The sequence below is a fragment of the Trachurus japonicus genome, chromosome 16 (assembly GCF_045865225.1).
Source record: "Trachurus japonicus isolate A0001 chromosome 16, Traja_1.0".
Lineage (NCBI taxonomy): Eukaryota > Metazoa > Chordata > Actinopteri > Carangiformes > Carangidae > Trachurus > Trachurus japonicus.
The window spans coordinates 15,840,136-15,856,245 of record NC_140922.1 but is presented as its reverse complement, the minus strand read 5'-3'; the positions used below and the strand labels follow the sequence as shown (position 1 = coordinate 15,856,245).

The 16,110-nt window shown below is 39.1% G+C and overlaps 2 protein-coding genes across 2 annotated transcripts; both read left to right on the top strand.

The window, feature by feature from the left end:
- Nucleotides 1–1,310: 1,310 nt before the first annotated feature.
- LOC146972163 (uncharacterized) lies at nt 1,311–6,543 on the top strand. Its single transcript, XM_085802064.1, has 7 exons — nt 1,311–1,408; nt 4,870–5,035; nt 5,201–5,293; nt 5,530–5,586; nt 5,756–5,872; nt 5,965–6,078; nt 6,161–6,543. Exons 2-7 carry the CDS (start codon nt 4,874–4,876, stop codon nt 6,188–6,190), a joined length of 573 nt encoding a protein of 190 aa, XP_085658190.1. The 5' UTR covers nt 1,311–1,408; nt 4,870–4,873; the 3' UTR covers nt 6,191–6,543.
- A 1,654-nt stretch (nt 6,544–8,197) lies between these two features.
- On the top strand, nt 8,198–15,969 carry ptdss1a (phosphatidylserine synthase 1a). The gene is made up of 13 exons (XM_085802061.1): nt 8,198–8,680; nt 9,651–9,742; nt 10,015–10,059; nt 10,152–10,276; nt 10,401–10,559; nt 10,856–11,007; nt 11,316–11,457; nt 12,635–12,747; nt 12,852–12,917; nt 13,032–13,131; nt 13,288–13,356; nt 14,149–14,215; nt 14,345–15,969. Exons 1-13 carry the CDS (start codon nt 8,499–8,501, stop codon nt 14,437–14,439), a joined length of 1,407 nt encoding a protein of 468 aa, XP_085658187.1. The 5' UTR covers nt 8,198–8,498; the 3' UTR covers nt 14,440–15,969.
- Nucleotides 15,970–16,110: the final 141 nt, after the last annotated feature.

The window sequence follows — 16,110 nt, the reverse complement described above, 5'->3', positions numbered from 1 at the left end:
CTGTGGTTGGTGTAAAATAACTTTTGAACTGATCCCTCTAGAAAATTAGAAATTAGAAATACTTTATTTAATCCCCGAGGGGAAATTTAAAAATGTCACAGAGCAGCAGCAAGACAATACAGACAACAACACAGATCACAAACAAGTAAAAATACATGTAAGACATAAAAACACATAGTGTATTAAAACACAGAATAAAAGAAATAAATATATGAATAAGAGATGCGTGTAGAGGGTTAAAAGTTAAGAAGTTAAGAGAAGAAGAAGAAGTGCTGGGTCCAGGATGCTTATGATGACTGCATTCATTAATCAGATTGAGGAGTTGTACAGCTGTATTGCAGTGGGTATGAATGAATGTTTATATCGCTCTCTTGAGCAGCGGGGGAGTCTGTATCTGTGTTTTATGGAGGGGATGGGTGGTGTTGTCAGTGATCCTGACAACACCACCCATCCCCTCCATAAAACACTGGACAGTCTGAAAAGTTCTTTCAGTCTAGAATATCTTACCAACGTTATACATCACAGCGTAGATCAGTTCTACAGAGTGTGGCGCCCATTTTTGGACTACATATTAAAAGGACTGATGTGCAATGACATTTGGGCACAGACTGACCCACCACCTTTTACTCCATACTCTTGTATTGCCATATGTTCACCTCTCATCTAAGAGCTGTTGTGTATGTTTTGTGTTTGTTTTGTTGTGTGTCTAGTTTTTGTAGACACTGTTTGTTTTGTTGAATGGAAACAAAAACTGCAATAAAAACGTGAATTGTGCAGCACTGGTTTTTCACTAAATATACAGAGGAGAGTTTGTTTCATTTCTCAAACTGTGTTACCCTATGTGTATGTTAAATAATGATGTATCACAAATCAACCCTGTTGTCATAGCTGAACACCTTTTGGTTTGTGCCTTTTAAATTTCATATTTAACATAAATGCACTAAACTTATACACAGGCTTGCAAATGTACATGTAGTTAATATGTACAATTTTAGATGGGATTCTTACCAAATTTGGTTTGAGTGGTATCTAGTTCACCCTGTGTATCTGTTTCTCACAGACTTGTTGCTCTTTTGGTAGGGGCAAGTGTGTCCCCTAAGTTGTATGTTATGGCGTCACTGAGTCAACACAAACATTTTACTTTTAATCCATGCACAGAAATGAGTTTTGAATGTTTACCAAGTTAGTCTGTGCACAAGCATTTTGTTGGTTTTCTTTTCTCTTTTTTTCTTTTCTGATGTGCATGTGCATGTGTGTCTCTGTGCATGTGTTAATGTCGGTGGGGGTGTGGGTTGGGTTGACAGGTTGAGAAAGAGACAAAGATAACCAAGCCATTTCCTTTTCATACTTATTTGACCACGCAGAGAATTTCACGTCTGAATCAAGTTAAGAGGAGAAAAATAAAAAGGTAAGTTTCTGAACAAAAGATCAGCGATGACGCTAAACAACTTTAAAATGTCTTTTGCACTCATCCTGTTCACAGGATAATGAAGAAGACGTTTGTGTGCAATGAATCGATGGTCATCACGATTCCCATTGGGAGTCTCAGGGACGCTGGATCAGGTGCACTGATGCCAGAGAAGTTCCACTGTGTGTTCAGAGATTTCTACAAGGTCTTTGTTGTGAGGGGAAAACCTAAATCTGCTGGAGTAAGTTGATTTCTTTCCTGTACAGGTAGACATCCGTAGCACCTTGCACCATCGTTTAGTTTTTTTTTTTGCATAGATTTACACAGCTGCAGCATTCTGAACAGCATGTTTTCTTCTGTTTGTTTGTTTGTTTATTGATTATTTATCTCTCTTTTTTTCATAAGGCAGCCCAAGCTATGACTGGGGTGTTTATTTGCATTCTTGGTCTGATGATCGCATCTGAGGGGTTTATCATAGCATGCACTCTGCCCTCTGTTGTGGTAAGTGGATTTCAGATAATAGAAACAACCAAAAAACATAAATTATATTCTGCGTCAATAATGGAAGAATTTGAATGAGTGATAATTAAAATTGCAGTGCACTGAGCAGTTTACATTTGCACTGTCAATGTGTGAGGAGGAACACCATGCATCTGTGCTTATACGTGCTTTTGTGACACGTCTTATTGCATCCTCTTTTGTTAGTAGTATTATCTATTGCATTTATGTGTAAAATAAGTTTTTTCTTTTTATTATTATTGTATAGTTTGTGGTCTCTGGTATGGTGTGCTACGCTGCAGGAACTTTTCCAAACATGCATGTGGTGAGTAACTTAAAAAAAAAAAAAGGTTTTCTTTGCACGTGAAAACACCATCATGTAGGAGAAACTTTGATTGAGATTTTGATAGCCAAGTTGATTCTTTAACTACAACTTGATCCACATCTGTACGGAAATAATAAATAAGCTCAATGTCTTTTTCCAGGCAAAGCTGTCATTCTCTCTGAACATCATCAGCTTCTTCTGGTCTATTGTGGCCTTCTTTTTAGCTGTTATATGTTTCTATGGGGGCCCATGGGAGGTCCTACCTGCAGAGGTAAAGAAAACACCATTACTGTTCATTGAGTAACCAATTGCACTCTGAAATACAAATAAAATGTGTGTTAACTTCTACGTATCTTTTTCATAGATGAGAAAAGGAATCTGTGGACTGATAATGAGTCTGCTGGTTGTCGAAAACCTACTGGCCCTTTTCCTGATCTACTGGTTAAGTCAGGCCATTTGCCGACAACAATTCAATTCTTTGGTATGTTATTTTCTTCTTTTCCAGCTACATATTCTGTTATGCGAATAACACATATTGTGTACATTGTAATAGTTTTCCTTTCTTTTACAGCCCATCATATTGCTGAAACAGGCAGACTGAATTTAAAGGTTTGATGAAGTTCAACAAGCAAATAACAAAAACCAAACCATCATATTCATAACTGTGAACCTGCTGGTTTTATAAAAAGTTCATTGATGCCTAAATAGACTCTGAAGGCTATTATAGCGCCTGTTTCTGAGATAAATATGGAGAAAACATGCAGACTGCGTTTCAATCTAATATGCCAGTATATTTCGTTGCTGTACAATAATTTTGTTTTGGGGGTTTGCTTCGTATTTCAGTACCCATTTATAATTGATCATTGATTATTATGACAACTCCTTCTATGATCTTCCCTCAAGGTGTTTGATAATATAATGATTTTTAAAATACTGATGTGTTCTGTCATTTGTACTGTGTGAATCCTTTACTGCATAGCCTTATAAAAGTACAGACTGACTCGGAGAAGTAAAAGCTGTGTATGATATCACATGCTAGTCCAATGAGATGTTTTCTATGGGAAGACTAAACAAACGATATGAGCTCATTTTACCATGTACCGGTAGCTACTTAATGGTTTTTCTACTACTGATGCGCAGGGGGTCAGAGGTGGGTGGGAGAAGGTGATGTCTGTGACCATAGATGAAGAAAAGTGGGATACCATTTGGTCTTGTGCAAAAAATATTTCAATTTGCACTCGGACAAGAGTAATATACAATTTAAGATTTTACACAGATTACAAGATCCCCTCACCGCAGGCATTTCTTCAACCGCTCTCTTTCCCCTCTGTGTCTCAAGTGTAAAACTGATGTGGGAACTTTAACTCAATATATTGGGTTGAAATTATAAGTGAAATAGAGAGAATTGTTCATATTCATATAGAAATGGATCCCATGTCCCTGATTCTTGGCCTTCCAAGTGACTGTTTAAAAACAGCAGTCAACAAAAGATTGTATAATATTCTAACGTTTGCAGCTAAAATATTCTTTTGCAGTGGGTCAGTGACAAGGTTCCTTCTGTCTGTGGTTGGTGTAAAATAACTTTTGAACTGATCCCTCTAGAATATCTTACCAACGTCATACAGTACATCACAGCGTAGATCAGTTCTACAGAGTGTGGCGCCCATTTTTGGACTAGGCCTACATCGGACCGGACCTTTCCTCCAATCTATTAAAAGGACTGATGCACCTGAACAACATTCGGGTACAGTAAGACTGACCCACCATTGTATTATGCCATTATGTTCATCTCTCATGTAAGAGCTGTCGTGTATAGTTTTTGTAGACAGTTGAATGGAAACAAAAACTGCAATAAAAAACAAAGGGAAAAAAAAAGAAAAGAAACAGCCAATAGGAGCTCTAAGTGTGTTTATTTGTAGCTTGTATGAAATCTATGTTAATGTTAATAATGATGTACTGTATCACAAATCAACCCTGTTGTCATAGCTGAACACCTTTTGGTTTGTGTCTTTTAAATTTCATATGTAACATAAATGCACTAAACTTATACACAGGCTTGCAAATTTACATGTAGTTAAGATGGGATTCTTACCAATTTTGGTTTGAGTGGTATCTAGTTCACCCTGTATCTGTTTCTCACAGACTTGTTGCTCTTTTGGTATTTTCACTTCCCCTCATACTAATGTGAGGTCATCTCACACTTTGACTTCCTCATTCTGCCTGGCCTCTTCACCGTTATCAAGTTTGTCCCCTAAATTGTATGTTATGGTGCCACTCAGTCAACACAAACAATTTACTTTTAATCCATGCACAGAAATGAGTTTTGGATGTTTACCAAGTTAGTCTGTGCACAAGCATTTTGTTGGTTTTCTTTTCTCTCTTTTTCTTTTTTTTCATTTGCATGTGCATGTGTGTCTCTGTGTCTGTGTGTATGCATGTGTTGATGTCGGTGGGGGTGTGGGTTGGGTTGACAGGTTGAGAAAGAGACAAAGACAACCAAGCCATTTCCTTTTCATACTTATTTGACCACGCAGAGAATTTCACGTCTGAATCAAGTTAAAAGGTAAGTTTCTGAACAAAAGATCAGCGATGACGCTAAACAACTTTAAAATGTCTTTTGCACTCATCCTGTTCACAGGAGAATGAAGAAGACGTTTGTGTGTAATGAATCGATGGTCATCACGATTCCCATTGGGAGTCTCAGGGACGCTGGATCAGGTGCACTGATGCCAGAGAAGTTCCACTGTGTGTTCAGAGATTTCTACAAGGTCTTTGTTGTGAGGGGAAAACCTAAATCTGCTGGAGTAAGTTGATTTCTTTCCTGTACAGGTAGACATCCGTAGCACCATGCACCATCGTTTAGGTTTTTTTTTTGCATAGATTTACACAGTTGCAGCATTCTGAAACAGCATGTTTTCTTCTGTTTGTTTGTTTGTTTATTGATTATTTATCTCTCTTTTTTTCATAAGGCAGCCCAAGCTATGACTGGGGTGTTTATTTGCATTCTTGGTCTGATCACATCTGATGGGTTTATCATAGCATGCACTCTGCCCTCTGTTGTGGTAAGTGGATTTCAGATAATAGAAAACATGAATTATATTCTGCATCATTAGTGGACGAATTTGAATGAGTGATAATTAAAGTTGCAGTGCACTGAGCAAATTACATGTGTGAGGAGGAACACCATGCATCTGTGCTTATACGTGCTTTTGTGACACATCTTATTGCATCCTCTTTTGTTAGTAGTACTATAATATTTATGTGTAAATAAGTGTTTTGTTTTATTATTATTGTATAGTTTGTGGTCTCTGGTATGGTGTGCTACGCTGCAGGAACTTTTCCAAACATGCATGTGGTGAGTAACTTAAAAAAAAGGTTTTCTTTGCTCGTGAAAACACCATCATGTAGGAGAAACTTTGATTGAGATTTTGATAGCCAAGTTGATTCTTTAAATACAACTTGATCCACATCTGTATGGAAATTTTAAAAAATATGCTAAATGCATTGTTAATGTCTTTTTCCAGGCGAAGCTGTCATTCTCTCTGAACATCATCAGCTTCTTCTGGTCTATTGTGGCCTTCGTTTTCGCTGTTATAAGTTTCTATGGGGCACGGTCTTCCTATCAGTTCCTACCTGCAGAGGTAAAGAAAACACTTACTGTTCATTGAGTAACCAATTGCACTCTGAAATTAAATGTGTGTTAACGTCTACCTATCTTTTCACTTGTTCATAGATGATGGGAATCTGTGGACTGATAATGAGTCTGCTGGTTGTCGAAAACCTATTAGCCCTTTTCCTGATCTACTGGTTAAGTCAGGCCATTTGCCGACAACAGTTCAACTCTTTGGTATGTTATTTTCTTGCTACATATTCTGTTATGTGAATAACATATATTGTGTACATTGTAATAGTTTTCCTTTCTTTTACAGCCCATCATATTGCTGAAACAGGCGGACTGAATTTAAAGGTTTGATGGAGTTCAACAAGCAAATAACAAAAAACAAACCATCATATTTATAACTGTGAACCTTCTGGTTATAAAACGTTCATTGATGCCTAAATAGACTCTGAAGGTTATTATAGCGCCTGTTTCTGAGATAAATATGGAGAAAATATGCAGACTGTGTTTCAGTCTAATATGCCAGTATATTTTGTTGTTGTACAATCAGCTGTTGATATTGCATTTTGCTTTTAAAATAATAATTTTATAACAGTGTTATTCATACAAATAAAGAAAAAAGAGATGTGGAATTCTGTTGGAAGCTGTATCGTGAAATTGTGAAAACATTTATGTTTTTTTGTTTGTGTATTTCAGTAGTTATTTAAAATACACTGTTGATTGTTATGACGCTTCTTAGCTAGTTTGAATGTGTGGCTGGTTATCATACATATACGAGTAAGTTATGAGTCATGATTCTTTTATTTTGTTTAAAAAACAGAAAAGACTGACATACTGGAGAGTTTCAGCGGGTTATTCAGTCACACCTTGATGCCTGCAGCGTCTCAAAATTGTAACAATAGATTTTTTGATTGTACTAAAAGCGGTTCTGATCTCATATTCAAAAATAAAGGTAATGTCTTTTCTACTAAGACTTTGGTACTTTTTTACGTTTTAATTTTTCCATTTAGTAGCCTACTTACATTCACAGTTTTTTTTTTTGATTGCTTAATCCCGATTTTTCAAAACACTACACACATTAAGCACAACCACACAGCCAATAAGCAGAACATCTCAGATCTTTTGCAAAATGAAACACTCTTGTAAAAACTATACACTTATTTATAAAAAATCATATTTTGTTACCAAATGGAAACACACACATTATTATGACTTCATTCACTTTGAACCAGTTACACACTGCTGTGCTTAACCTAAAACATTTTTAGCAATTCTACTTGTCAATGATTAGAGTACTGTAAGTGAAGTATACAGAGGACGTGCAAAGGCTATAATACTCACCAAACACTACACAAGATGACTAAAATCCTGAATTCAGCACAGGTTACAATGACAGTAAAAAAAAAAAACCCTCCTCCATGACCTGAATGACAGGTACCTGAGCCTGGGGCCGGAGACTGAAACCCTCCACCGTCACATTGGGAAAAACTCTTTTGGCAAGGAAGTGACATTATGATTGAGTTCTGTGTCCAGTGTATTATGTGGTTAGTGTCAGGAAAAAATGTAGCTACAACATAGCAATTATTTTTCCTCCCCTGGTGCTTGGGAAGCATTTTGTAACATTGTTTAAAACGCAGCTATAAGCATATGAAAGATACATCTTTTGAGGAAAGTAACATGTTAAAATTTGATTGTGGTATTACTGTAAATAAAATATTTAGTGTAAATAGCCTTATAGATAGGATAAATTAAGCTGGTAAGGAGCATAGAACATGTGAATCAGAGACATTCAGGACAGATAATAGGCGCCTAACACTTTCTGCATAATGCTCTACTATCAAGACAGGTTTTACTGAAAGTCATATGTGGAAATACTGTATAAAGGAAGTTGATTCCTCTGCATTTTCACCACCACAAATAACATTAGCTATAACTCACCACCAGTGTCCATGGAGACTTGAAAATGACCCCTGATATGTTTTGTTTTGTTTTGTTTTTTCAGTGAACTGTGAAGCCATAAGCGGCCACAGGAGGGAGACAACCACACACACATAAGAAACTTCCCTTTTAGGTGAAAAGATCCAGGAAATGCATTCATCAAATATTCAAAACAGTGTGTTCAAGTTCACAAAACTAGAAAGAAGAAGACTTTAAGCGTGTGGCTGTGCGGTTAGAGCTGCATATTAACTGGGTGGTGCATCTATGTAGCGGTCAGCCTGTGTTGATCCGTCTCGGTTAAAAGTCTTTGCACGGAGCGAGGTCACGCTATAATAAACAATCATAGGAGCTGCAGGCAGGCACATGATGAAGGAGCATGTGGACTCTTCCGCTTTGGGACACTCCCCCAAACTCACATGTCCACCAATCAAAACAAGCAGAGAACAATCTCTCTCTTTTTTCTCTCTCTCTCCTTCCCTCCTTCATTTAACCCTCTGCTGCTCGCTGCGCTAAGCTGACACTACTATCCACTTGAGCTGGACATGTAATTTATATATTTATTTATTTGACTTTCACTGTTTCCTGTGGCAGTTTGTGGTGGTGGTGGTGGTGGTGGTAGTGGTAGCTCCCTGCCCCCCTGCCCCCCCTGCTGCTGCCCCCCTGCTGCTGCTGCTGCTGCTGCCCCTCCTGGTAGGCTGCGTCCTCCTGCTATGGCGTCCGTGTATAGCGGGTCCCACACCTTGAGCAAGGATGATGTGAACTACAGGATGCATTTCCGGATGATAAACGAGCAGCAGGTTGAGGATATCACCATCGAGTTTTTCTACAGGCCGCACACGATCACGCTGCTGACATGCACCGTGCTCAGTCTGATGTATTTCGCCTTCACAAGGTAAAAGTGAGGTGGTGGTCCGCAGCAGCTAACAGCTAAGTTAGCTGCTGCTGCTGCTGCTGCAGGAGGAGGAGGGGGAGCAGCAGCAGGAGGAGGAGGGGGGGAGTTAGCGCGGTTAGCTTAGCAGGAGCGGTGATGCTCTGAGGTTTAAACACAACAACCGCATGTAAACACTGTAGTAATCAATTCACGTTTAAATAACCTGCATTTTCAGCCTCTACTCGATGACACTATCTGGTAAAGATGAGCGTCGTGTCATATAATGTTAATGTTAGTCCAGAGAAGAGCACGGTTTCCTGTGCTGGCATTAGCTACAACCATGTAACTAGTAAAGCAAAGGTCCGTGATGTTACATTTAATAATGCCAGTATCGTGTTAAATGGCAGTAATTTTCCTGGTAAATATCATATAATGTCAACAGTGATGTCTTTGCTAGTTGTTTATTGTGACGCACAAAGGACAGACTACATGTAGTCTTCCTGGGGTCCTCTTAAAAAGTGTAAGTTACGAATTATAACAATACACAGATCCAGCTACAATTGAAATGAATAAAATACGGTAGAATAAATAAAATCCATGAAAATTACAATTCCCAAAACGGCAACATTAAGACATCAATGACTCTCAAGTCTGAGAAGTGACTTTACATGTTTTCTATGATGCTTTTTAACCTGAGATGGCTCTAATATTCAAAGGGAGAGTGTTTCATAAAGAAAGGGCCCTATATACAACAGTGCTTTTCATTGAATTAGTTCTTGGGCGTGGTAATGTGGTACTGTAGTGATGAACATGACTATAGGCTATATCCAATATCCATGAGAATTATAGGCTATATCCAATTTGGTTGTGGTTTCAAACTTCAAGACGTGAGGTGTGTATTCACATCATTACAGCTGTGGAGGGGTCACGATGTTATGAAATGGGCAGTGTCTGATTTCTGTTGTTGACCCTTTTGTTTGTTTTCCTGCAGAGATGATGGAAACCCTGACAGTAACATCTGGGTGGGGCTCGTCGTGTTGATTTCATTCTTCCTCATCATCAGTGTTTTGGCATTTCCTAACGGTAAGCACAAAAAAGCATGTGTGTGTATATGGATATAGCCCTCAGCTACCGTTCACCTAAAGCTCCTTCACAGGCATGTGTTAGCACAGTAAACAGTAATGACAGCTGTGGGCTGAATCTGTGACAGTCTTATCTAGCATGGTGTCATTGTTGTCTCTACTGTTTGTACAGTTCGTACACGGATGGAAGTAGATAGAAAGTATATGTAGCATACTGAAAAGCTGATTTGCTTGTTTTGTTTTATCCTTTTGACATGATGTTCTTTGTTCCAGGTCCATTCACCAGACCACATCCAGCAATATGGCGTATAGTATTTGGTAAGTATTTGCTAATGGCCTCTGAGTGCAAAACAACTGTTTTTTAGACCCTTAAATTTCCGTTTTTAATGTCATGCCCTCTGTCTGCCAAGGTCTGAGTGTGCTCTACTTCCTGTTCCTGGTTTTCATCATCTTCCTGAACTGGCAGCAAGTGAAGCAGCTAATGTATTGGTTGGACCCAAACCTGCGCTATGCCAAGAGAGAAGCAGACGTAATGGTGAGTGGTTTAGGCTTACAGAGAAAGTAATTTATCAGATTGATTTACATCCACCCCCAGTTGTGTCCACTATCAGGGGATTATCAGTGTTTGTAATGAGGCTGTCTGTGCTTGCTTTCTGCAGGAGTACGCAGTGAACTGTCATGTTATCACATGGGAGCGAATCCTGAGCCATTTCGACATATTTGCATTCAGCCATTTCTGGGGTTGGGGTATGAAGGCCCTCCTCATTCGCAGCTACGGCCTGTGCTGGACCATCAGTATTACTTGGGAGCTTACTGAGGTACAGATGCACACACCCAGCCAAATGTTTTCATCATTCGCTCAGCGTCCTGTGGCATCATTTTCTCTCTGTCTGCCTGCCTCTCCCTCTGTCTCTCTCTTTTTATTATGATGGAGAATTTCTGAGGTCAGCTAAGCAGCTGATGTAGGTGGTTTATGTGCTGAAATTTCATTATGTGTTCAGGCCATTCTCAATAATTTTTTACATAACATGTAATAAATATAATTGTAGGCTTAAAAGTTCAGCTTTTCAGATTTGGTGTAGACTCAGTACTTTTTCCTCTCATGTTGACACAGCTATTCTTCATGCATCTGCTGCCTAACTTTGCTGAGTGCTGGTGGGACCAGGTGATCCTGGACATTCTGCTGTGTAATGGAGGGGGCATCTGGCTTGGCATGACTGTGTGTCGCTTTTTGGAGATGAGGACCTACCACTGGGCTAGTATTAAGTATGACATTGCAATCTGGAAACTAACTACACTACTACAACTATACGCCAACTAATATATTTAATCTACTTTTACTACTTTGTAAGTTCCATAAATTCTGTTCTAGTTAGAGCAACTTGGTCCAGATGCATAAGATACATAAATTGTTGTTTTGAAATATGATCCCACATGTCAGTCAGGGAGGAGTGGACTGAATGTTTAATGTGATGGCATTACTTTCATCTGCCTTTGTCTACTGCACTAACATAATACTTACTGTAAAACTATCTGCAAGGCTTTGTAATCCTTCTCCTGCGCTTCCCATTCAGGGACATCCACACCACCACGGGGAAGATCAAACGAGCCGTGTTACAGTTCACCCCTGCAAGCTGGACTTATGTTCGCTGGCTTGACCCGAAGTCCTCCCTGCAGCGAGTGATGGGCGTCTATCTGTTCATGATCATCTGGCAGGTAAGTCGGTGAGAAATCCTCTCTCACCATCTCATGGTGACTAAGTGCTGACTAGTCAGAGATCATCCAATCTGCTCTGTGTGCTAAGTCTTAGCTAATCTTGGCTCCATCTTTGTTGAAATCTAAAACCTGTCCTACATGGATCTATATAATGCTCTAGTGTCCTGCTGTCCAAGTATTAACAGCTAATCCCATAAGAGCGAAAGACAGCGTGAATTACTTGGCCGCAGTTTATGGTAATGAGAAAAACATAGCTGGAGAACTTGAGTGAGCAACATTGCTCTTGACTGGAGCGTCTTTTTCCAAAATCTCTAGGCTATAGTGATGAAAACTGGTGTTTCTCTCATTTTTTTGTGGTGATGAAACAACACTGTCATCCTCCTTCTCTCACTCTCAGGCAGATTCCAACTCTCTTGAGGCTTTAAATAGTAATTACCAGTCTCTGAGTATTAGCTGAAGAGTTGGGAGGCGGCTCAGCTCGTCTTGGTGACGGTTGAGCTGCTCTTTGCTGAGTTTTGCCGCACAGGCTTCCAGCCAAGTGCGTGAATAAGCAGCACAGCAACAAGTTTCCCTCTCATTATCTTCCAGTGCACATGAGAGGGACTTGGATTGGACAGTGTGTCCCTCAAACTGCCGTTGCCAGTTTGTTCAATCATGTGAAAGTTGCTATGTAAGAGAATCTTTTGTTTGTCAGTGTCCTAACCTCAACTCTGAGAGTTACATCTCACTAAAGACATTCTGACATATGTTACTGGAAATGGCCTGGAGCAGATCAACAGAGGGTCATATTTCATCAGCCGGCACCACCTATACATTTTAACTACAGGATGAACTGGTTGACCTTTTCATCTGCCATTAGTAAAGCACTAATCTAAGAGTCTCACTTTTATGCTTACTCACAGTAGTCATTTTGACTTGTTGAACAGGTATACTGTATCTTAAAATAATAACAATAGCTGCTTTCCTTTAAGGGGGGGCCAGGAGAGGGGCAGTAGGCCTACTTCCGTCCATGTTGAACACAGAGCTGTTAATAAATGTTTTCTGCTACTCGTGTGTGTTCCCCTTTGTGACATCTACATATCTGCCATGTTCCCTAAAACAAATACAGTTTGAATATGCCTGTGAATAGCTTTTCACATGGATTGTTTTCCATCTGTGTCATCTGTTTTGTTCACAGCTAACAGAGTTGAACACGTTCTTCCTCAAGCATATTTTCGTCTTTCCCGCAAGCCACGCTCTCAGCTGGTGTCGGATTCTGTTCATTGGTATCATCACAGCTCCAACAGTGAGGTACAACCACGGTTTTATCAGCAGGGAACTGTACACGTACATGATGTTAATTCTTTTAAATATTAATATTCTTCATGTTTGCATTGTGTTTGTCTTTGCTTCAGGCAGTATTACGCCTACCTTACAGACACACAGTGCAAGAGAGTTGGAACCCAGTGTTGGGTTTTTGGGTAAGTGAACCCATTTCAATACGCAGTTTATACACCAGCGTAGATATGCGTGTACTGCAGGTGGGTAAGAGGTTTCAGTCATGTGTGTTTTGATTTTTCTCTCATCAATCACAGGGCGATTGCCTTTCTGGAGGCCTTGGCGTGTATCAAATTTGGACAGGACTTGTTCTCAAAAACACAGATCCTCTATGTGATCCTCTGGCTTCTGTGTTTGGTAAGAGCAGGATTACATGCATTTCTCAGTCACAGTGATTTACTACAGTTAATGGCTTTAAAATGCAAGAAATCACAACACCGTTTTCCCATTTCACACATTGATTACAGATTTTTCCACAAGTCATTAATCAGTCTCTGTTTTGTCTGTCTTTAGGCCTTCATTACATTCCTGTGCCTGTATGGAATGGTGGCGTGTGCTGAAAATTATAGTTTAAGAGAAAAGGTATGTTTATTTTTCTAGTTTTATTGCCTTAAGCCTTTTTTTAGTTAGTCACATAGTTTTACAACCAAAACTAACTCATGTTGGTTTCTGTTCAAAAATGTTTAAACGTTGACATCATGTTCTAGGAAAGTGTTTGTTGAAGGAACTGGTTTGTATTTACCTTTGCTTAAAAACCTAAGGCAATAAAGCAAAAAGCCTTTTACCTTTTTTATGTAAATATGAAGGCACATCAAAAGCCATGATGGCATTATGAATATTTCTGAACCCAGTCATATTTACTTAATGTCCAGAGAAAGAAAGGGTCCTTGGGAAATTATGCCCTCTAACTTTTTTTACCCTGTGGTGCAGGGGGAAAAAAAGATATTGTACATAAACACACAATGATGAACAATGTTGTACAAGTAAGAGCAGCTGCTTCATGAATTCAATTGTGAATTCACAGCACACTACACATAACAAGTGGGAACATTGGAATAAATGTGACTCTTAGTGGTCAGCCTGAATTCTATGTCTAATAAATAATGAGATTAATATTGGTCACATGTAAGTATAAAGTCCCAACTAATATTTACATAATGGAGACCTACTTGATGTCTGAATGAATCTTAAGCCAGCTGTGTTAACTTGCTCCATGTCTGAAGAGTGTGCTGCCTTTGTTCTCGAGGAATCTCTGTGAAATATTAACTTTGAGGCCCGTAAAGAATCTTCTCCTTCAGCAGCGTCAGTTAGCTTGTCTGTGTACACTTGCTGGTATGTGTGTGTCATGTGTCTGTACCTCCTCTCCTTTCACAGAGCCTCTCAGAATGTGAGGACAGTAATTACACAGAATCTGCTGACCCCGTGTTTGAAGCATTTAAAGGTACAGTGTGTTCACTCCATTGTATCATCCAGATAAAAAAAAGAAAAGCCTACAGTGTTTGGAATTGTATTTTTCTTTATATTACAAATGTGCATATTTACTTATCCTGAACATGACGTCATGTTTCAGGAGAGACGGATGCGGATGAAGAGAGTCCTACAACGAGACGGAGAGGGAAGGGCTCAGACAAGATAAAATCTATCAACGGCCTGGACGGCCAGTAGGAGATAGAGCCAGAGGGCACTGGGCGACTCCTGAACTCACCCCAGGGAGCCAGGTGTGGAGGATCACAGGTTGAATAGGGGGTTAAGATGCGACCGTTTCTTGGTGTAATTAAAGTCTAGAAAGCCCCCACCTATAGTAGAAGGAATGGAGACGGGAGAGACGAAGTGGATGAACAGGTCCATGTGGTGTTATTAGGAGTATGCAGAGGCTCGCACTACAGAGATGCACACTCAACAGTGTGCTGTAGTCATAACAGCTCCTATAACACTGATCACAGGGTTGTGTGACGAGAGAGAAAAATAGTGGTAGTTCGTGTGTGAGAGATAGAGGTGGCAATAAAAACGGCCAATTTTAGACGTGACTGCATGATCATTGTAGCTGATAAACTATAATTTACAAACATTTATCCTATGATACAGTATATCATTGATGGTTAGTGTACATCTGACTGGTTTACACGAACCTTAACTACAGTATGTTGGGTCAACACTTTTCAATGTTAAAAGCCATTATGTAGAATATATCACATTAATTGGAGCCTCTATGTTTATAGCACAGAAATGCTTAAGTCTTTTTATTAGTACCTGTCATAGAGTGTCTATTTACATCACAGATGTTCACACTTGTTTTATGTTTGTAACTTGAATGTGGGCAGGATTTCAATGCAAGACAACTTTAGCTTGATAGCATCATCGACTGAGGTTTATGTTTGACCTGGAACAAAGTGAAGCACACGGTTAAAGCACTTTTCAGAATGTTTTCTTGGAAATACTGTACATTTTGTAATGTTTGTGTATTTTGTGAATCATCGTGACCTTGAGTGATTTTACTCTCCCTGTCCATCTGTGGCTGCTATCTCTATGTTTTCTTTGTTTTTTTGCTTTTTGTTTTGTTTTTTAACCATACTGATGACAGAGGGCAATTATTTAAAATCCTGCATGTGTTGTCGGGCTCTTCCTGTCTGTGTGCAGGTGGTATTGTTTAACTGTCGACCTTCTTGTTATTGCATATATTGCATTTGCATGGCCGTGTCAAATCAAATCAAGTGTTTTAGTAGGAAAATGTTACAGGAATAGTCAACAGATCTTTGTATTACACCACACACCAGGATGCCAGTATTGTTATTTTTACGTCTTTCGCTGTAATTGTAACATTTTAATTCACCCCTTGTGCCTGTTAGCATGTCACTTTTTTTTGTTTGTTTGTTTGTTTTAAATTCATAACTTTTCTCAGTTTGAATTAAGACTACATTTGGGCTTTTTGTGTTTGATTCTTCTGTCCTTATTTTCATTTGCTCTGTCCGTATCATCTCAGTTCAGATATATCCCTCATAATCCTCGACAATCCAGACGTTGACCTCTGTGGAATGGACCAGGCTGTCGTACTACAGTAGACTCTATAAATGGTACATTGTCTCTGGATTTAGATGTTATTTGCCAAAAAACAATTCCACTGAAAATGACTTGTGCTGTTCTTTTTCACTGTGAAATAATGAAACATATTAAAAATGTTTTACATCTCCTCTTAAACTCCCTTTTTTTTCTTGTATTTTGAAGTGGAGCAGCAGCAGCACTAGACTTAACTGTCTGATTCTCTTTTAACAAGTTTAAGTCTTGTTATCACACTGATACAAGTCGGATACAGTTTATTTACTTAACAATAGGAAATCA